Source organism: Peromyscus maniculatus, chromosome 22, assembly GCF_049852395.1.
Source record: "Peromyscus maniculatus bairdii isolate BWxNUB_F1_BW_parent chromosome 22, HU_Pman_BW_mat_3.1, whole genome shotgun sequence".
NCBI lineage: Eukaryota > Metazoa > Chordata > Mammalia > Rodentia > Cricetidae > Peromyscus > Peromyscus maniculatus.
Window position 1 is genome coordinate 40,227,422 of NC_134873.1, and position 22,101 is coordinate 40,249,522.

Sequence of the window (22,101 nt, forward strand, 5' to 3'; positions counted from 1 at the left end):
GTACTGCCCACCTTTAGACTGGGTCATCTCATGTCCATTAACCCAATTAGGAAACCCCCTCATAGACATGTCTACAGGTCAATCTGTTATTGAGATGGTCTTCTTAGGTAATTCTGGACTGTGTCAAGTTGAAAATTAAAACTAACCCTGGGTGGACGTGCCGAGATTTTATTAGGGAGATGGCTGTTGTCCACTAGACAGGAAGGAATGATACAGGGAAAGTTAGGGGAAGGCTGGAGGCCACACAGTGGAAAGATGTTTTAGTGAGGTTCTTAGGGGGGCATTTTGGGACCCAAGCTGGCCATCAGAGGTATCTCAGGTCTCCTCTGAATGAGTCTGCCTGCATGCTTCTGGGACATTCCCTCTGCCTGGCTTCATGTCCCTGCCCATGTGTCAGGGCATCTGATAGCCAGGTGGTCTCTATGGAGCCTCTGTGACCTGAGATCAGCTCACCTTGGTTGGTTGGAAAAGGCTCAGAAACCAACTTTCATTCTCTGGTCGAGTGGGAGGACCTGGCTAGCTAGTACAGCTTGAGCTGTTTATACAAGGGACAGGCTCCAGCCACGACCAAGGCTCCCTCGGGCACAGAAGGAGCCCCCAGTGAAGGTGGGGGAACAGGAAGGGCTTTCTCTATCATGTTGGCCACTGATGGGTGCCCATCGCGTGAGTAGCCAGGAGGCTGCGCAGGGTCAAAGGTCAGCATTGGAGACTCCCCTCTGAAACTGCAGGTTCTCTGGTGGGGTAGAGGGCTGATGTTTCTGTTCTCACTTGGCCTGGCAGTTCACTCAGCAGGGACCCAGCAGGGCAGGGTGATGCCTTGGTGGCCACTGTACATCCTATTCTTGCGGGTCCCCGTTTGGAAGCCCCTGCCTGGGCCCTGGCTCACTCACCAATCATGATGCCGGAGAATGCCAGGACAAGGGCGGCCACCAGGGCAGAGGTCACGACGGAGAGGATCAGTGAGAGCGGCAGGTGGGGTTCCGGGGTGGCCGACACTGGAAGACAGGTCCCGATGGGGGGCACTGACCACCATGCTGATTCTCCTCTGAGCAGCTCCCAAGTCAGAAATACCCTCCCCAGCTGGAAAAGCCACCTGCTGTTTCCCGTCTCTGGAGATCTTGTCACACCTCCCTTTTCAGGGGACCATGGGCCCTAAGCAGGCTCATCCTGGTTTCACAGGCTCCCAGAAGTAGCTTTGGGGTAGAGGGAAAATTCAACAGGGATGAATATCAATCTTGGGTGTTGGTCCCAAACATCAGCTGCACAAGGATGGGATGGGGACAGGAGGAGGAACAGAAGTGGGCATGGAAGAGAGGTGGGGACCTTAGGGGATGCCACACTCAGGAGGACCCAGCGGTAGAGTCCCTTGGTGACACCTTCAGAGCTGGAACTACTTCTTATGGAAGTCCCGGAACAGGGGAAGGTCCGGTGAGCCCCATCCTAGACAGGCCATATTCTGGTTCACAAAACTACCCCTCCCCTCCCCTCCCCTCCCCTCCCCTCCCCTCCCCTCCCCTCCCCTCCCCTCCCCTCCCCTCTCTACTTCTTCCCCTCCCTTTCCCTCCCCTCCCTTCCTTGCTCCTATCTCTACCCCTCCCCTCCCCTCCCCTCCTTGCTCCTATCTCTACCCCTCCCTTCCCCTCCCCTCCTATCTCTACTTCTCCCCCCTCCCCTCCCCTCCCATCTCTACTTCTCCCCCCCTCCCCTCCTTGCTCCTATCTCTACCCCTTCCTTCCCCTCCCCTCCTATCTCTACTTTTCCCCCCTCCCCTCCTCTCCCATCTCTACTTCTCCCCCCTCCCCTCCTTGCTCCTATCTCTACCCCTTCCTTCCCTTTCCCTCCCCTCCCCTCCTTGCTCCTATCTCTACCCCTTCCTTCCCTTTCCCTCCCCTCCCCTCCCCCTCCTTGCTCCTATCTCTACCCCTTCCTTCCCTTTCCCTCCCCTCCCCTCCCCCTCCTTGCTCCTATCTCTACCCCTTCCTTCCCCTCCCCTCCCCTCCCATCTCTACTTCTCCCCCCTCCCCTCCCATCTCTACTTCTCCCCCCTCCCCTCCTTGCTCCTATCTCTACCCCTTCCTTCCCCTCCCCTCCCCTCCCATCTCTACTTCTCCCCCCCTCCCCTCCTTGCTCCTATCTCTACCCCTCCCCCCCATCTCTACTTCTCCCCCCTCCCCTCCTTGCTCCTATCTCTACCCCTTCCTTCCCCTCTCCTCCCCGCTCCTATCTCTACCCCTTTCCCCTCCCCTTCCTCTTTTCTTTTCTTCCTTTTCCCCTTCCTTCCTCCTCTCCCCCCTTCCCTATCCTTTCCTCTTTCCTCTCCAGTCTTTGTTTCTTTCTTATTTTTTTCTTTCCTTTTCTTTCCTTCCTCCACCCACCATCTCCCTTTGGATTGGAACTCAGGGTCTAGTGCATACCTAGGCAAGCACCCTACCACTGAGCTACACCCCCAGACCTTTGTGCAGTTTTGAGACCGGATTTGATTAAGTTACTCAGGTTAGCCTTGAACCCCCTGTGTCGCCCAGACAGGCCTTGAACTTTCCATTCTTCTGTCTCCGCTGGGATGATAGCCCTGTGCTCCCAGGCCTGGCTGGGACACTACATGTCTCAAGGGAGACTTGGAGCATGTGTAGAAGAGGGACTCTAGCGTGGGAAGCAGGCTTAGCGCTCTGTGTGATCACAACAAATAGCTATTGGATCTGGAGAAGAGGCACCGACAGAGCATCCTTAGTGAACGTGTGTGCTAAAGGCTGTGTCCAGTCGGGAACCATCTACAGGAAGCTCAAAGGCACAGAGCCTGCCTCTGAAACTCCGTGACACAGGGTGTCTTAGGAGAGCTATGGTCCCTGCTGCTGGGCACTTGAGAGGAGATGCGATGTCTGACCCCTTGGTGAAGATGCCTGAGGTTTTGCTTCCTGGCTGAGGGAAAGGCATTGGCGATTCGGAGACCCCTTGAGGTGTGGTGACCCACCTTTTGTACAAGGTCTCTTTGCTCAGTTGCCAGAACATGCGCAAGAGAGGGACGGGACATATAGAAAAGAGCTGGGCTTGTTCAGTTGGCTCAAGCTTTGGCCCTGTTCCCCCCCTCCCATCGCTGCCCCTTACCAATGCAGGAGACACCATCCTCAGCCAGCACGGTCCCGTGTTCACAGAAACAGATGACTTTGTGGCTCTCGGGGTCCATGTGGCATTCGTCTACCTCACAGTGACTGCAGTTTAGATAATGCTTGATATTCACTTCCCCATGGCCCTCCATCACTGGTGACAAGGGGGGAGGGGTCAGTCTCAGGATGAACATGAAAGTCGATTGCCCTGTACCCTTAGGTCCCGACTTTGAACTTTATTTCTGGCTGCTTGCCATGGCTTCCTATGGTCCTTGTCCCAAATCCCTCTGTCGCTTCAAACACATCTCTGTTTGGGGAAGCATCTTTGGGCCCCCGGTGAGCAGAGCTGAGAGTGAGGATGTGTTTGGGTGTAAGTGAGAGACTTGTAGTCAGGATCCTGATGCTGGTACAGATGTTCTAGCCGCCCTTGTTATCATTTTCTAGGATCTGCCTGCCTGGTGGTCCATTGATGGGAAGGCCTTTCTGTATGCTGTGAAAATATGTTGCTCTGATTGGTTGATAACTAAAATGCTGATTGGCCAGTAGGTAAGCAGACAAGGGTAATTCTGGGAGGTGGAAGGCTGAGTCAGGAGACGCTGCCAGCCGCCGCCATGAGAAGCAAGATGTAAAGATACCGGTAGGCCACGTGGCAAAGTATAGATTTATAGAAATGGGTTAATTTAAGATGTAAGATCTAGCTAGCGAGAAGCCTGAGCCAATAGGCCATAGGGTTCATAATTAATATAAGCCTCTGTGTGTTCATTTGGGTCTAAGCGGTTGCAGGGTCTGTGGAACTGGGTAGGACCAGAGAAAACTTCAGCTACAGTCCACTGCACACCCCAACTTCCACAAAATATGATGAGATGAGCTATGGGAAGACTTGTGTCATAAAGTGGCCCATAGCCACGCCTTGGTGTCCTGACCCCATGTCAATAAAGTCCAGGTTTGGGCTTGGGCGGAAGAAGGGACTTAAGTCTGTATTATCACCTGGTAGAGGGGGTACCTTTTAAGGCCGGGGTGTACAGGATACCCAATGGACTGATGAAGGAAACCCCATCTTCCCCATCCATTTCGGGGTCATTGTTTGATGCTGCGTTGCCCCCTGTGGTAAACCAGAGAAGCGTTGAACCCCAAAAGGTGGGTGCCCAAGACTCAACACACATGCACATCAACAGGCATGCAGTTCTGGCCAAGGCTATGGGTCACTGGGGGGAGGGGGGCGGCTATGGGGTAGGGAGGCGGGGAGGGAAAGGAGGTTCCAGGCACAGAGGATATACTTTGGTTTAGCTCTGCAGGTGCTGGGTGAATGGGTCAATTTCCCCTCCAGGTTGGGGCCAGACCATCCAGGGGAATCTCTACCACATGCTGAGACCCCCTAAGTAGCTCAAGTGAGCAAGAGTCTAGAAGGTTCTAGTCTCTGGAGGCTAAGGGTGCACCCTTGTGGCTTGAAGGAGGTTACTCTCCGGACACTTTGGGATCATGCTGGGGGCCTGGGGGAGATGAACCGCTGTGCCTTCAGTCTCCTGTCCCTCCTTTTATCTGGGGCTGGATGATCTTGGGGCTCCCCTCCCCCCCCGCCCCGGGGTCCTCCCATCCACCCAAAGCTTGAAAAGGAAGCTTGTGTGGTTAGCACAAGCATTTTCCACACAGCAACAAAGCGAACACACAGATACGAACATCACAGTGCTGGCATGCAGTATGTCCTAATCTGGGGGACGGGGGGGGGGGTATCATCTGCCAGTCTCTTAGCTGCAAACTCTTCCCAAGAAAGTGGGGTGGGGGGGAATCAACAACAGGCTGTTTGCTGCAGGACTGGTTGAGGTGGCTTCTGGGAGTAATTCCCACCCGCCGGGACAGGAAAGCCAGGAGCCCAAGAGACTGCAGATCAGTCTCTTCTATGCTGGCTTGGCCAGGCCCCCAAAAGGAGCTGTAGGGGCTAGAAGAGTCTGGACTTCAGGGCTGCCTGGACCTTTGGTGGCTTATGCCACCTCCTGGAAAGCCAAACACATTTTAGGTTCAGCTTTGAAGGGGCGCGGGATCCGGGATCACGTGGGATCTTGATGCTGCTTTGCTACACAAGCCTGGAGGCGGGATGCTGGCTCAGAAGCCAACACCCCACCTCTGGCGGGCCCAAGCCAAGCAGAGGGGAGGGGAGCATGCAGTCACATCACAGTCCACACTGGGGCGGGGCGGGGGCGGGGGCGGGGCGGTGACGGGGAGGGAGGAGCCTAGGACTAAGAGGGGGGAAAGTGTGACACCTAGAACACGAATCATCTTTACCTATATATCCTCCGCCTCCTCCACCTGAGGAGCACCCCCCTCCACCCCCTCCGAAACCCCCTCTTGTCTCCCACCCCCACTTCTTCATGGCCTGGGGGCAGGAATGTCCTCCAGCGGCACCCTCCAGCAAAGACTTTCCGGCCCAGAGCAAGGAAGTGTTATCATTCCAGCCGCCTCCACCACCTGCGGGGAAGAAAGCAGACGCTTCTCTGGAGGAGCGGGTGGTGGGATTGGAAGGAGGATGGAGCTGGAGAAGCTGGAAAGAGGATGTGGTGGGCCCTGGCGGGGGGGATAGGGGGACGGGGGTGGGGGCCGAGGAGGGAACGCCCATTTATCCTGTTCCAGGGCCCTGTTCATGGTGGAAGCTAGGAGTATCATCATGCCCTTGGCGCTAGGGATACCTCTGAGGCCACACCATGTGCCTACAGTTGTTGAGCTTGGTGCCCCGCTTCCTGGCAGGCCCCTCTAGGTCAGCAGTAGGCAGTGTACTGCGGTAGGTATTTGGGGGGCACTGGGGACAGGCAGAATGATGGCGGAACTTCTTACTGTATGGCTGATACCACCTGAAGGTGCGCTTTCACTAACTGTTTCCATCTTAAGGAGACCTGCCGCCCATCGTCTCTGTGGCCAACTGCTGGGCACCCTCGGGGTTGGGGCCCTGGGCCTTCAGAGGGTTAATCATCAAGCCTCAAGCCAGCAAGATGGCTTCAGAGGCAGCAGGGGGATGCCTGCTCCGTTTCCCTTGATATTGGCATCAATGGGAAACGCTCCCATCACTCAGTGGAGTGGACGGCGCCTTCAGGGTCCCTGGGAGATTTCTGGGAGAGGGTGGGGCTTTACCTGCGGCTCCGGAATTGCCGTTCAGCCCTAGAACTGAGGAGTTATTCTCCAGTCTCTCTGGGTGGAACGTGTCTGTCTTGGCCCCATACGCCCTGCCGCCACCGCCGGCTGCAATGATCAGGGGCACGGGCACTCCGTCTTTCATCTGCTCAGGGGAGACATTCAGAGATGGAGAGACTGAGCTAGGCATCCCTTAGGGAGATCCTATGCCCCAGTTTAAATGTTTCAATTTAACAACTTGCAGGGCAGTGGGGGTGACTTCTCCACCTGTGGGGGTTTGAGGGCCCCAAATTGATGTTCTAGTAACCCTCTCTGAGTTTCTGTATCAGGTGGGGTTCAGTCAGTGATGCAAGCCCACTAGGGTACCCAAGGTTACAATGAGCTGGGATGGACCCCTTCCCTGAAGCTCCTTGGAGGTCTTGTTGCTGGTGATTAGTGGCAGGTCTTGCTTTATCTTTCTGTACTCTGTCATCTCTTGGACCTCCACAAGTTCAAGCATAAGCCCTTAGCATCACTGTCTCCAAGGGGAGCACCCTGCAAGAAACTCTGCTTCCCATCTGTAGCCTGGCTTTGACAATGTCAGAAAAGTCAGCCTGGCCCGGGTGGACAAGGAGCCCTGAATGCAAAGGAGGAGTGTAGTGTACCGGGATACCCTTTCTTGGGTAGACAAACCTGAACTCCCCCTGGGCCATGGTTTCTTGTCATTACCTCGACATAGAACATCCCAGGGGGTTCTATCTAGATTTGTTCTGGGGCTAAAACACCATGGCGGGCAGAAGCCATTGCTCCATCTTCCGGGGAAGACCTCACCTTAAACACGTAGGTGGCTCCACCCCCACCTCCTCCTCCTCCTGCCCACTCGTGTACGCTTCTGTTCACTCGGATCTCTTCTTCTATCACGTTGTTCTCGCCGACACAGACTTTCTGGATCAGTTGGTTCGCCTGCACAAACCAAACAAACCACCTCATTGGGTTTGGTGCCCGAGTCGGGGACCTGGTATCTTGTATGCTTAAGGTAGGCTCTGATCACGTGTCAAATAGCCTGTGACTGAACTGAGGAGACAAAAATAAATACTCGCAATGATCACTTTGCGCAGTGTTAGGAAAGGGCCCCAAGGGCAGCTTGGAGACTAATGTTATGAGAAGCTAGGGGATGGATTTCAGCTAGAGGACTGTCTGCAGGAGATGGCTCCTCGTTGGGCTCTGGAGTATAAGGAGGAGGGTTTCAGCACAGAGAAGGACAATTCGTGTCATTCCAAGAGCAGAGAGTAGCATGACCCCACAGGGGAGGAGGCAAGTGGGGGTGCGGAGAAAGACTTCAGGCTCTCTTGCTTAGAAAAGTCTAGCTCAGTCCGGAGGGACCGGGTAGGATCCAGTGGCTGCCGAGGAAGACAAGACCCCGGGATGTGAGACAGGCTAGAGGGCATATAAATTGGGGCGACTACAGGCGTTAGATGAGCAGTCAGGTCACGGCAAGGGGCCTTGATGGTGATCAGAGTTGGATCTGGGAGTGGAGAGTCAATGAGCGCGCTTTCTCTCTCTTCAGTTCTGGAGCACTATGCAGAGAATTCAAAACAAATACAGAACAAGTAAAACCCAACAGTGGAGTTTTCACTCTCAGCTCCCCTTTGGGAAAAAGTCATTTCTCCATCTTCGACATCTCATTCTTGTCGCCCAACATCCCATTTCTTATTTCTAGAAATCTCCAGCACGTAGCCCCAGGAAGAGAGTGGAGTCCCCTGGCTGCCACGTAGACGAGGGAGTGGACCTTGGAATCTGCCAGCTACACTCATCACCACTTTGGGTGACTCAGTGGTCTTCAGGTACGGGATGGGAACAGTGACATCACACATCCTATGGTGATGTGCAGGTGAGCCGTTACCCTTGGGTGCCACACTTGTGAAGGATGGGTAGGCGGTTGAGTTAGTAGTCCATTAAATTTACTTCTGGGCCCCACAGGCTCCTGATGGGATGTTGGAATTGCTGGGACTGTGCCGGGATGTCTGTAACACTTAAAAAAAACCAACAACAACAAAAACCCAAAAATAAAACAGCCCTGGAGTCCTGAGAGGCAGAGCCTACCGCTGAAGAACAGTCATACCTGCCTTGGCCACAGCAGCTCAGATGAATTCTCTAAACACCAGCTTGACCTCAGAGGAAAATGACTTTTCTTTCACTTAATGGAATAAAAGCCAATAAAACATCAAATTTTCATCAAACGCCTCTGCATAACCAGGCGGTGGACACGGCAATCCATCTTGAGTCATTCCTTATGCTAAAGTATTGAGGAGCGCCGGCAGTGAGTACTTGAGAAATTTCCAGATAAACAGACGAGATGCAATTCGTTTTATAGCATTTTGGATTTAATGATGGAAATAATTTGACATTTCTTAGAGGGGATTTAGTGTGCATGGAAAGTTCTAGACTGCTGGGGGAGAGCTCAGCATTTCTCCCATGTCTATGCAGCGATGCCCAGGCCTGTAGGGAGACTGCTGGGACAGGAGTGGGTGGCAAGGGGCATGTCCTGAGTCCAGAGGGAGGGGGAAAGGCTGGGGGGGCTGCTGGTTGAGCAGTACTTTCATGAGGCGCTCAGGGTCCTGGACTTGCCTCCGTCTATAAAGGAAAGGGCTGTCTAGTGTGAACTGGCAGAGCCGAAAAGACCCACTTCAGGTATGGGATGGGAACAGTGACATCACACATCCTATGGTGATGTGCAGACCTGTCTGCCGCTCTTTCTCTCCTCCGGCAGTCAGCAGTGTGACCTCCACATCCTGGGGATGTCTCTTTCTGAGAGAACTGATTCTGGAGACTTTGGATACAGTGTCGGGACATGAGGAGTGGAGCCTAAGGATGGCCTGTCTTCCATGTCCCTGCTCCATGTAGTTCTTCTGCCCCGGGCAGAAGATATCTAAGACATATCCATTCTCAGGCTAGCATCTCTCTGACTTAGCAGCAGCCTTGGGTGGAGACAGTGCACGTCACCCGATTCCTAGGACTCCCCCTGCCCCAAGTCCCTCCTACCTCCCTGGCTCCTTGTTAGTCTCTCTTCTTTTTCCTTCTAATCTCTAAATGCTGGGGACCCAGGGCTCATCCTTGGTTCCTCTTTGCTATCTGCATCACACCATAGGCAATCTCAGTCCGTTGGAGCTTTATGCTGGTTTATATCTTCCTCCCTGGACCACTCTTCTAAATCCCAGCGGTCTATCAGTGTTACCCACCTGCCATTCCCCGTTGTCTACTAGATCACCATAGTCAGTGTGCTTGACCTTGAACTCTTGACCTCACCACAAAGTCTGTTTTTTTTTTTTTTTTTTTTTTTGTGGTGGTGGTGTTTTTTTGTTATTGTGTTTTTTGTTGTTTTGTTTGGGCAATCTCACTTGTAATTGAGGCTAGCCTGGAACTCACCACATAGCTCAGGCTGACCTCACAACTTGTTGGGATGGCAGGCATGAACCCAGCCTAAGCTGCCCCGCTTTGCAGCATTCTCTGGCAGGTGACGGACGACGGCAACTGTTCGGTCCGTGGAGTCCCTCTCGGCCTTTCTTTCTCTCGGTTCCTCATCTTATCAGGCAGGAAGCCCTTGTGAATTTCCCATTCCAAACACGCCCAGGCTCCCGGTCGCTTTCCACCACCTCCACTTTGACCACTGGGGTCCAAGCCACCCTGGCACAGCATCTCTTGCTGGCTGAAGGCAGTAGCCTTTGAATCTGGTGCTTGGCTCCTTGACCCCGTGAGATCCAAGCTTCATGGTGCAGCTACAGCGAGACTTTGGAAGCATATTCCGTTATATCACCATTTGGCTTTGAGGATGTGGGAATGTGTCATTTCAGCGACCTGGCCCAGACCATTTCCTTTGCCCTTATCTCTCAGCTACCCACTTTGCTCCTCCCCTCAGGTGTACAGAGACACTCTCACTTCAGGGACTGGGCCGTGGCCAACTCCTTCTCCCCTTGCTAGAAGGGAAGTGCCTCGTGTGTAAGGATCTCCCTTGTTCAAGGAATGTCCCAGTTTCCTAGAATGGTGGATGGCGCACACAGGGACTCAAGGCGTGTTTGTGGCGTCAGTTTGGACAGACAGAGGACGGTCTGGCTCATGCACTGGCTTTCCTGGTGTTTGGTGGTTAAAAGGACAGGGCTTGGCAGTTAAGGTCAGTGACTTGATCATCTAGGGAGCGGCTGGGATTTTCGGGAGGTGTTTTTTGATGGTTGTGGCTGGGCATACTGCCGGCGGCAAGTGCTGGAGGAGATTGAGGTTGCTGTTAAACATCATACACTGCTTTTGTGGAGGAAGCCATGCTATGAGGCAGAGTCTTGTAGGAAATAAGCCGTGTCTGTCTCTGTGTCTCTGTGTCTCTGTCTCTGTCTCTCTCTGTCTCTCTCTGTCTCTCTCTCTCTCTCTGTGTGTGTGTGTGTGTGTGTGTGTGTGTGTTTGTGTATACAGGGTCATTTTCCAGCAGCAGCTGGGGCCGACTTCCTGTACCAGGAGCTTAGGATGGCCAAACGCCAGGTAGAAAGCCTCCCACAGACATGCAGTTAAATCAGCTAAACTGCTGCTCAGTTCTTAGAGCTCACTTCATTCTCCTTTTTTTTTCTAGTGAAAACTGGAGATGGAGATAATGCCTGAAGACAGCACGTCCTTCTCTCCTAAAAACCCATAGGGAGAGTGCGGAGTGGCTTTCTTCCCATGCCCAAGTGTGCCTGGCATGCTTGGCCCGACCAGCAGAGGGCGCTTCCCCCTGCTCGCGGCTGAGGTGGCCTTCTCCTGCCCTCTTGGGAACTGCTCCCTATGCATCCACAAAGTTTGAGAACAAGTACGTTGATTAATAAGAATGATAAAGTGCAGCAACCTAGAGGAACAAGTAGATTACAATTGAATTAAAAAAATAAAAAGGACATAGTCCTGTGAAAAGACATAACTGATTACAATCCAATCAAGTGAAAGTCCCTTGCAGAAGTCAATGCAATCTTTCTGCTTAGATGAAAGAATTACATTAGCACTCAATAAATTCCTGTGAAAATTACAGCAGCCTGTAATTTAATGACTTAATATATTATAACAGCCTGCAAAATCCTGATTATAGTTCCTAAATAAAAGTTGGAGTTGGAGGCATTTCTCAGGCAGGAGGTTGTACCCACCAGGCTCAGGCCTCTGGTGTTGTGTTAACGCCTGGAGGAGTCGGGGTACCAGGAGACTAAGCTGCCCTCGCTTGCTGCCCCCTGAACTCACAGCCCATCACTTGGCTCTTTGGAGCTGAGTTTCTTTGTGGAACTGAACTGTTTTCTTGGTAGCCCCTGCTCCTCCCAGGCTGCTGGGACAACTCTTGGAGAAGGGTGTTGTGCCAGGCACTGGGATCCAGCAAAGCTGTGCTTCAGGGGAGGCTTTGGCCTGACTCAAGCAGGATAATCTGCCCTCCTGGGCCACCTCAGTTCCTGCTAGCCTAGCCAGCACTGCCAGGGTCCTGCCACCCTGCTAACACCCCCAAGGCAAGAGCCAGATAACTGGGGCTGTCTGAGGCTCCCACAGCTGCTATCTAGTTAGCCTCACTGTCCTGTTCTGTGGATCACTTTTGACGGCTCTGGGCAATCTCGGCTCCTGCTGTTGGACTTGCTAGACACCCCAGTGGGGTCAGAAACACAATGCCAGGCTGTCTTTGTGACCACAGAGGCTCGCCCAGTGATGGGCTAGCTAAGGGGATAATGGGAAGAAGATCCTGGAAACAAGACAAGTGTAGGGTGCAGCCAAACCAAATGCTCTAGAGTTCTGGGCCACTTTGCGAGTGACATTGGGCAAGTCCCTTCACCTCTGTGGTCCCTCCTTTCCTCATTTATAATATGGGAGTGTAAAGTTTAATCCCGAAACGTCCCCCACAGGCTTATATGGTCTGGATGTTTGTTTCCCAACTGATGCTGTTTTGGGAGGGTGTGGAGTGTTTCAGGGGTGGGAAGCAGGTCATTAGGGATGATGGGCCTTGAAGGGTTTACTTGTCCCTGGTTCTTGCCTCTCTCTCTGTTTTCAGACCTGCTGCTATGAGGTCCTCCCTGCCTTCTCCATGATGATGGACTGAGACCCTTTGAAACCATGAGTCAAAATGAGTGTTCTCTTCCCTTCCTGTTTCTGGCCCGTAGTTTGTCAGAACATAAAATTAACTGATGAGAAATGGGCTACCAGTATTCTGGCTCAGTTTGTCTATGCTTTAAATTTTTTAGTTTTAATCATTAAATAATATATGAAGGCATTCTTTCTTTTACTTTTTTTTTTTTTTTTTGAGTTAGGGGTTCCTGTGTCCCTATACTGCAGGCTGACTTCAAACACCATTCACAGCCAAAGATGACCTTGGATTTCTGTTTCTTCTTCTTTTTCCATCTCCCAGATGCTGGGATTTCAGGTGTGCTCCACCACGCTCAGGAGAACAACAACCAATTGCTAAGCTAGGCAAACACTCTACCAAACTGAACTACATCCCAGACCTGAGAACATTCTTTTTGCGACAATTTCAGACATTATTTGCCAGGCACCCCCAATTCAGTCTCCTCCCAAGAAGTGTAGCTACTGAAGCTGTATTTTTTTTTTTTTAGAACATTTTTGGGCACTTTTATGTACACCTACAAGTGGTCATATGTCTGATTTTTGAGTGAATGTAAAGTCTTTTCATTTTTTTTTCACTATGCATGATAACATGATTAAATAGAACAGTGCATCAGCCAGAGTCCTCAGAGGGGGCTCCTTCTCCTACTTCTGTGGAGAACATCCACAGAACTTAGGTAGGATTCAGACCTTTGGCTTCAAGTCACTCATGAATCCCAAGCTTGAACTGTGGCTCCTCCCATGGGGTTATAAAACTCCAATAGGCCCACAGTCCCTGTGTCCTCAAGCACCAAATGGCCCTAGGAAAAGAGGGGAATTCACCAGTGGAGCTGGTGCAAGTCTTTGAATCCCCAGAAGGATCACTGGGGGTTACTGTCCTCCAAGAATCCACCCTCATCCCCCCCCCTCCCCCCCCCGGGGCTGGAACACGCCCCTGCTCTGAGCACTTACCCTGGGACAGGCATCCTCCCCTTGCTGGCCGACAAGGATGTACAGCATCTCATCTTTCTCCAGGTTGAAGATGCCCAGGACAGACACACCGTGAGACCGCATCATGGTGTTCTTCCCACCTTTCCCACCAGCTGCTCCATAGCCCGAGATGCTGCAACAGGGCCAGAACATGGTGGGTCCCACTGTGGCAGGAGACTGATCCCCTGCCCCCTGTCAACCTGCGGGTTTTCAGGGGTCCACGCACCTCCCCATCATGTCTGAGAGTTCCTGTCCACACAGCCCCATGAGTTCAACCAGGGGGGAGATCGCTCCCCGCTGCTGGGAGAAGAAAGTGGTCAGTCAGGGGTCGGGGGCAGGGGGTGGGGTGGCGGGGGAGACTGGAGTTACTCAGTCACAGAGCTAGGAAGGTGAGGGATTAGTCAGATGTTCTAGAGAGTGAGATAGGGAGGGAGCCGCGTTTGGGAAAGGGTTGAGCACTTCAATCCCACTCAAGATGGGATTTCTTAGCCCAGAATCAAAAGACTCGTGTGACCCTAGACACACAGCCTCCCTGTTCCTTATATATGACTGGAAAAAAAATGGAAGACCCTATCTCTTATCCCACAAGTGTTATGGATGATGAAGGAATCCAGCCTTGAAATCCTCAGGGCTGGTACACAATAGGCACTCAGCCAGCGTTGGATGCTAATGGATGTGAATGGTGGTAGTAGTTAGCACTAACTGGCTTGGTACAAAGTTTGAAAGTCTCTCCTCGGGGGGCTCAGAAACAAGGAGCATCATCCGAGCAGAGCGTGCATATGAGCCCAGACTGCTTATCCCATCCCAGCCGTAACTCCTGGAGCAATCTGTACGGACCACAAACAACTGATCACCATGAAAATGGAAACCGAGCGCGGGGATGTGGGATTAGATCCACCGTCTCTGAGATGGCGGAGATGAAGTCAGTCGAGGATGAGGAAAAACTCAATTCATGAACTGTGGCAGAGGAACGGCATGTCTTGAAGACAGCCAGCCTACCAGCTGACAAACGCTAACCAACACCTCCCTGGAGAATGGTTGCCAGGGGCTCAGGGAGGGTTCTCATGTCCCTGTGTGTTGAGGTGGAAGGTCCTGTATGAAAAGGACAGCAAGAGATGGAAGACAGTGTTGTCCACATATACAATGGCTTCTGTAAACAGCCCATGTTCTCAACATGTGGAGACCCCGACCCCCAAGTCTCTCCCAAGGTGTAGTCCAGGTCCTTTCTGCAGGGACAATCCTGGAGATGGGCTGTTTTCTAATGTAACAGACAAGAACCTGGGTTCTCCATGGAATGCAAATGGATTCTGGCATGCATGGTCCAGTTGGCTACTCAGGCACCTGCTTGAGTTTATTAAATACTTGGGAATGGCATGAGGCTTCATGCACGAGAGAAGACCCGAGATGGGTTCCAGGCTCTGCAAGAGCTTATGAAGAAACTGGGAAATGCACACAGTTATACTAAGGGAGACCTCACCGTAAGGGTGGCTCTCTTATGGAGGCAGCTGTGAGGCTCCAAGAGACCAAAGTTGGGGTGCCCCATTGGAGGCCCAGCCTCTTCCCCAGTAAAAGGACAGCCTCCTATTCTTCAAACCAACATGGCTGTTCAAAGAGACAATGTGATGGAGATGCATGGGTGCTGTCAATTCCCACAAAGAGTATGCACCATCCGAGTCCCAGAGCCAGGAGCGCCAGAGGACTGACAGAGGGGGAGGTACCGGGGTGAACTGGAGCTCTGAAGTTGGCTTTGTGTGGGGGTGACAGATGGGGGGGCGACTCTCAGGCAAGACAGAAGGTATAAGTCAGGGCTTGTGTGGTCAGAAGTGACGAGGAAGGGAGCCTGTCTGCTGTCCAATGGCAGCAGGTGGCTAGTGTGGGGAAGGGGAGGTTGTAGGTCTGGAGGAGGAAGGGAGCGTGCTCCAGGGTGCCTGCTGAAAGGCGTGCTGGCTCACGGTAGATGTGATTCATCTCATTTGAAAGAAGGGGCTCAGAGAGAAGAACCCACCTGAGGCCGCACAGCTGGCCAGTGGTGGAAAGAGGACCATTTCCTCTCCTACAGGGCCACTTCCTCTCCCATGTGTCCTGCTGGGAGGCATATGAATATTAACCAGGAGGGGCCCAAGAAGACCCTTGTACATGTCAGTTCCTTCTGACTGTCAGCCAGACATTCTTGATACATTATAAACGGACGAGGGAAACGGACGAGGGAGAGCCGAGAAGATGGCGTAGCAGATAAGAGAACTTGCTATGCAATCCTGAGGACACGAGTTCGAATTCACACCTGTAACCCCAGCACTGTGCAGGGTGGAGATAGATCGGAGATCCCTGGGGCTTTTTTGCTGCCCCCATAGTTCTAGGCTCAGTAAGGGACCCTGTCTTAAGAGAAGGACACTCAGTGTTCTCCTTTGATCTCTGCACATGAGTGTATGCACATGTGCGCGCGCACACACACACACCACACAACCTGGATTGGGGAGATGGGGAGGGAGAAATGGATAAGAGGAGTAGGCTGGGGATGTAGTCAGGCTTGTCTAGCACACATGCGCCCTGGAATTGATCCCCAGCATTGCCTAAAGTCAGACATAGTGGCACCTATCGGTAATTCCAGCTCTTGGAAGGTGGAGGCAGGAGGATGGGAAGTTCAAGGTCATTCTCAGCTACATAGGGAGTTTCAGGCGAACCCAGGCTACATGAGGTCCTGTCTCAAAAAGAGAGAGAAAGAGAGACAAAGGCTTGAGGACACCCCCGAAGGGGAGCTCATTGGTGGAAGGTGAGAGGGAGCAGAATTATTCAGCTAAGAGAAGCGTGAACAGAAGACGGGGGAGTGGGTACATGTGGCTTCCAGAGAAGGGCAGTCTCGGCATGGGAATGTTCCCAAGGCCCCAGGTCTGTCCCTGCTTGCCCAATAGCTGTGTGAGCATGGACAGACTGGCTTCCCTCTCTGTGCCCCAGTTTCTTGGCAGTAAGTAAAAAAGGGAGGTCATGATAATATCGGCCTTGAAAGAGGATTTCTGGGGCTGGGTCAGGTTGCATGAAGAGGTCTCATTTCCACTCCAGGATGGGGTGGGCTTGGAAAACTTCAACTGAAGTCCTTGTCCCGCTCCATCCCGCTTACTGCGGAGAGGTAGGTTGTTGCACCCTGCTCATTCCTGCCTGCATCATTTGCATAGTCATTTGCATCAATCTGCATGCATTATGAATCATTCTGAACTCTTTCACATGTTTAAATTTAGCCAAATTATTACATTTCGGAAGTTGTTTGTTCCTGACTCCTTTCCCCCACCTCCGAGGCCTGCCTTCATATTTCTCCTGCGCTTCCAGCAATCCAAACTCCAACCAGCTCCCTCCAGCTCTCAGCTCAGTTCTTGGCAGTGAGGTGGGCTGGCAAGAGCCCTGAGCTAGGAGCCACACACTGGCTCTAGCCCTGGAAGTCCTGGCTGTGTGACCTGAGCGAATCTCCGCTCACCTGTAGGAGCCTCACCTTCCGCTACTGAGGGGAAAAAATGAAGGCAAGGACCCCTGCCTCATAGATGTCTGGGACAAAGGCAAAGTGGGTTTAAAAAAAGCTATGAATCCCTAGGCAAGGCCAAGGTTGGGTCTCCAAAGTCAGCAGCAAAACTTGACCACCAGGTGTCTGACTGGCACTTACTCCTGGTGGTGGCCTCAGCCACACATTTCCACCCTGGGTTAGGGACTCAGTGTTTAGAGGATTGTTGACATCTTGGGGGCAAGGGTGGTCCCTTCCTCCTCCCTCTGAGGCCTGAAACCTCAGAGCTTACCTTCCTTAATACTGTAAGTCTGGTCCTGCCTCAGAGTGACTTAGGACACCGTGAGAAAACCCAGGGCTTGCCTTTACACAAACCTGGAGCCAAATCCGAGCTTTGCTGCTCAGGCCAGGGAACACCTAGACATCACAGTTCCTCCTTCTAGGTGCAGACCCTGCCCTGGATGATATCAAGTCACTGTCTCCTTCAAGTCCATGGCTGAGATGCCTTCCTTTTGGCTTTCTTCTCCTGGCTGTATCAGTCTGACTCAATAGCTGTGTGACCCTGGGTAGATTATGGTCCCTCTCTGGGCTCCTTGGTAATATAAAAGGGAGATAATAATACTATTGGCCTTAAAAGCCCACGGTGAGAATTAAATGATAATGTCTATATGGGACCTAACTGACTGCCAGAGGACAGTCAGTGAGGGACATGTGTAGAGGTTGTTAGAGCACGCCCCTGCCAGCCTGTGCTTTTCTTGGGGGTAGCATCTGGGAGGCAGAAGGGAATGAACAAATGAGAATGGGGCACTAGGTAGATCAGGGCACAGCAGGGGTCCGTGGGTCCAATCCTGTTCAGTTTCACCCTGGGGACCCTCCTCTGTGTTGAGCTGATAAAGCACGCACTGGCTCGGCGCTGCCGTGGCCTGGACTCGGTGAATCACACCATGCCGAGCCACGCCAGAATAATCACCACAGTCCCAGCCTCTGACACGCTCTCCCCAAACCCGGTAAACAATTTACTTTTGATGGTTGACAAACGATGAGAAATTAATATACCTGCCACTCAAGTGGGGGAAAGTGACTCGCAGTGATTCCAATTTGCTGGAAATTGCAAGCTAGTACTCTGAACGAGTTGATGCTGTAATTTCTTTGTTTTTTTTTTTTTTTTTTTTTTTCCTCATCGAAATCCGTGTCCCCTGGTCAGGTGGGATGTTTACTGGGTTTGTGTTTTGTATTATCCACTGTGAGCTATTGTTACCTGGTGTAATTGAGTTGTGAATCTTTTTTTAAATAAAGAATTAGTAGCAGATCAAAGTGGCTGCCCGCTGGATTCTGAAAGGACAGCACAGCTGGGTGGCTGGCAGCATGTTGGCAGTGGTGGTGTCTACCCAGGAGGGGAGCTGGGGAGAAGGAGGAGAGGACCCCCCCCCCACATACACACACCACTCAGAAACACACAAGCATCTCCTCCTTCACAGCCCTCTCCAGATGTGCAGCAGACCCATGCTCCATCCTGGGATCCAGCTTTGGGTGGGACCTTAGGCGAGTCCCTCCCCCACTGACTCCCTCCCCCGTGAAATGGGGGTGGTCAGATACAGCCTACAGGATTACTGGAAGAACATATGAGGGCATGGCCATCAGGAACTTTCCGGTGATGTTATGTGCATGGGCCAATGGAAACATTAGGCATCCCCCCCAGGGGCAGTGCTGAAGGGGCCAATTGCACCTTGGAGTGTGGCACCTTCCTGGGGTGCTGTCCATTTCTTCAACACCTGGCCTGCACAACTCTATGCACCAACAAAATGGCCCTCTCTAAAGCCCCGTAGGTTGCAGATGGATTTGTCCTTTGCGAGGCAGGAAGACGACTTTCAAGGTCACATTGGCTGGTGGGTGGTGGAAGTTGGACCCAAACTCCATTCTTTTTTTTTTTGCAGCAGCTCATTGATCTTTGCCTAATCCCCCACCTCTGACTTTGCCTGCTCTGTGCGATGACTATCTGCACAATTACTCTGGCAATTCATCATGCCCGTGACATCTCCCCTACTGTTGTCTAGAACTTGATTGGCATCGTAGACTGTTATTGAATTCCTGCTTGGTAGCTGCTCTTCCCGGAGACGGTGAGGCTCTGGAGTCTCAGTCTTCGCTATGAGTCCCGAAACACTCACTCGGTGCTAGATACATAGTAGGTGCCTCATAACTCACTGTTGGGCACCCAGCTCAGTGTTTTTGACACACAGTGAGGGCTCTAAAGCTCAGTGCTGGGCTCACAGTATGGCCCCAACAGCTCAGTTCTGGGTGTACAGGAGTGGGCCCCCAGCTCAGTGAGGCCCTCAGAAAGGACTTGGTTGAATGATGCTATCCAGCTGTGCACACTGGTCCCTGGAGCCAGGTGAGGAAATAAGTGTCATTGGCGGAGACCACCAGAAACAGCTGTGGCCAGGTTAGCCAGCTCCACCTGAGATCTGAGGCCTCCTGAGGAGCGTGTGAACCGGGGAGGGAACTCATATGGGAAGCCATGGTCTGTGCACTTGACAAATGTTTTTAGACGTGATCTTTGATCATAGTGAGGGGGCTGAGGGGTGGGGAAGGATGCTGAGCCCCCAGAGAGGGAGGAGGGATGGGAAGAAGGGGGCTGGAGTAGCGTAGCGAGGGGGATTCAGCAGGGAGTTAGAGAGAGTGAGCTGAGCTGTGCCTGGCTTCTGTTGAGGGCTGACTCAGTGTGCTTGAGTCTTTAACCCCTCCCCACCCGGCTTCACTGCTCACACTGCTCACATCTTTCCCTCCCTCCCACCTTTCCCCCCTCCCCTTACACCCTTCCCCCTCCCCCCACACGTTGTCCCCCTCCCCCACACCTTCTCCCCTTCCCCCCCACATCTCCTCCCCCTCCCCACCTCTTCCCCTCTCCCCCTCCCCTACACCTTCTCCCCTCCCTCCACACCTTCTCCCCTTCCTCCTGACACCTTCTCCCCCCCCCCACCTTTCTTTCCCTCTTGGTGGCTGTCTTTCCACAATGCAGATAGGCCCGGGATAAAATTCAATTTAGAGCCAGGGAGAGCCAGGTGTGGCAGGGGAAGCCCCTAAGTCCAGCTTCTTGGGAAGCTCAGACTGAAGAGGTTGGGCAAGTTCAAGGCCAACCTCAGGGAGAACCTGAGTCTTTTGTGCGGAGCTGATCTATCCCTATACTTACCTGTAGGTGTCGGTAGCTGGCACTTTCCAAATCTGGATGCCTCTCAAGGGCCCTTCGCTGCCCACCACCACGCTCAAGTTGGAGTTCTGGTAGGCGTTGTTGCACTGGGCCTGTGTGGGGCCGTGGGGTCCGCTGGCCCCACATGTGGTGAACAGCCAGTGAACTGTGATTAAAAAAAAAAAAAAAAAAAAGGAGAGGCAGTCAGTTACTTACCCTGGATCTCCCTCTTCCACAGGCCTCCCTGGGTTGTCTCCAAGGTGTCTCTGCACCATGGCTTGGGGCATACATTCAGAGAAGGCACCGGGATTGTGGGAAGAAAATAGATCAGCCATTCAAACCGGATAGTTCTGTAACGAGGCTGCTATGGGCCAGAACCTGGGTCATGGACCAGGGAAGAGATGAAGATGGAGAAGATTTAGATGAAGAAGGATGCAACCCACCATGCAGGACAGCAAGGGGGCAGCCTAGGAAGATACACCGAGCACCATAGCACCATTTTCTTACTGAGATGGAGTGACGTGCCCATTCAGTACCAACAGGCACAGGCAATGGCTGAGTACTCTCCTGCTCTCCGACGGTGTCCAGCATGGTGCTGAGCAAACCCCAGATACCTTAAGCTTTGACACTGTGGCTGCATCCAACCTGTTCCCGAAGGGTTTGCATGCACATAAAAGAACCCTGTGGCCTTGAGTGTCTAGAAAGGGCAAAATGGACACAGTATCAGCCCCGTGACCCCACACGTGGCTCAGGGACCCTGGTAGGAATAGGAAGCCTCGAGCTCTCTGGACATGGCTTCATGTAAGAGATGCTTTCTTGGTGTAACAGGCCCTCGATGGGGGCAAACCAAAGCCTGTGTATGCCAGCTAAGCTGGGTTTGGAAATACAGTGAGTAGCTTTTTTTTTTTTTTTTTTTTTTTTTTTTTGGTTTTTCGAGACAGGGTTTCTCTGTTTCTCTGTGTAGCTTTGCGCCTTTTCCTGGAACTCACTTGGTAGTCCAGGCTGGCCTCGAACTCACAGAGATCTGCCTGGCTCTGCCTCCTGAGTGCTGGGATTAAAGGCGTGCGCCACCACTGCCCTGGCCAGTGAGTGGCTTTTAAGGTCTTTCTATAACAGACAGTGTCAAAAGTGGAGAAAAGCTGAACTTTTCAATCTTTCAATGCATTTGTATGTGCGCAACATGCACATCTGTGAGAGTATATGTGGAGGACCAAGAAAAACCCTGAGTGTCGCCCTCAGGAGCATCATCCACCTCCTCTTACACAGGGTCTCTCATTAGTCTGCAGATTACCAGTTAGGCTAGACTGGCCGGCCACCAGGCCCTTAAGATGGAGGCATTACAAGGGGGTGCCTGGCTTCTTTATGTAGGTCCTGGAGATTGAATTCGGGGCCCCTATGCTTACATGGCAAGCAGTGAACTAACTGAGCTATCTCCCTAGTCACAGACTTGTCAACCTTTCTTCCTTTTCCCAGGCACCCATCTATTCCCTTCCGTTGTCTGCCCTTGTCCAGTGTCCTTTTGTAGCTTCCTAGGGATATCACAGGAACACCACTCAAACCCTACCTGCCACCTCATCTTCTGCTACTGGGACACTTCCTTTCAAACCTTCCCTCTGTTAGCCAGGCTGGACCTTGGGGATCTGTCAGATCTCTTGGCCTCAAATCTAACACTTTTTTTTTACAACTCATAAAAGCTTTAAGAACTGTGTTTTTTTTTTTTTTTGATAAATAAGCTTCTACTTAAAAAATAAATCTCATTTTCAGATGGCCCAAATTATTTCTCCTTTTAGAGAGAGATTGAGTCAAATTCAGTGCGCAGAAAATGATGGAAAATTAATTCGAGTGTATGTAGCACCATCACTAAAACATTCAAAAGAAAATTTCTTGAACGCTTTGAACTAATTGGATGATGAAAATATAAGAGGCCAGTTTGACAGTCAGAAGGAGGTCACCTTGGCAGGGCTGAGAAACTGAAGCCTCAGCCAGTCTTGATTTACTTTTGCGGTAGGACCCAGGCCTCGAGGTCTGACGTTCCAGTGGGATTCTGACGCATGCACACATCTAAACGGCAAGGTCGACTTCCACGTGGTTTCTGAAGGTCACTTCAAGGTTTGGGAAGTAAGGAGCATATTGGCTGATGGCCAGCTCTCTGATCA

General features: G+C 52.2%; 1 protein-coding gene across 2 annotated transcripts in view; it reads right to left on the reverse strand.

Annotated features, from left to right (window-relative positions):
* The window catches only part of Alk (ALK receptor tyrosine kinase), a 716,172-nt gene that overhangs the window by 32,827 nt on the left and 661,244 nt on the right, over positions 1–22,101 (reverse strand). For both annotated transcript variants that reach the window (XM_006990698.4, XM_076558926.1), the window contains 8 exons: positions 19,949–20,111; positions 13,257–13,407; positions 7,032–7,163; positions 6,222–6,366; positions 5,382–5,564; positions 4,105–4,203; positions 3,103–3,255; positions 891–995 (listed from right to left, as the gene is read on the reverse strand). In XM_006990698.4, coding sequence (XP_006990760.1) covers positions 891–995; positions 3,103–3,255; positions 4,105–4,203; positions 5,382–5,564; positions 6,222–6,366; positions 7,032–7,163; positions 13,257–13,407; positions 19,949–20,111 — 1,131 coding nt within the window. The remainder of the gene's footprint in view (positions 1–890; positions 996–3,102; positions 3,256–4,104; positions 4,204–5,381; positions 5,565–6,221; positions 6,367–7,031; positions 7,164–13,256; positions 13,408–19,948; positions 20,112–22,101) is intronic.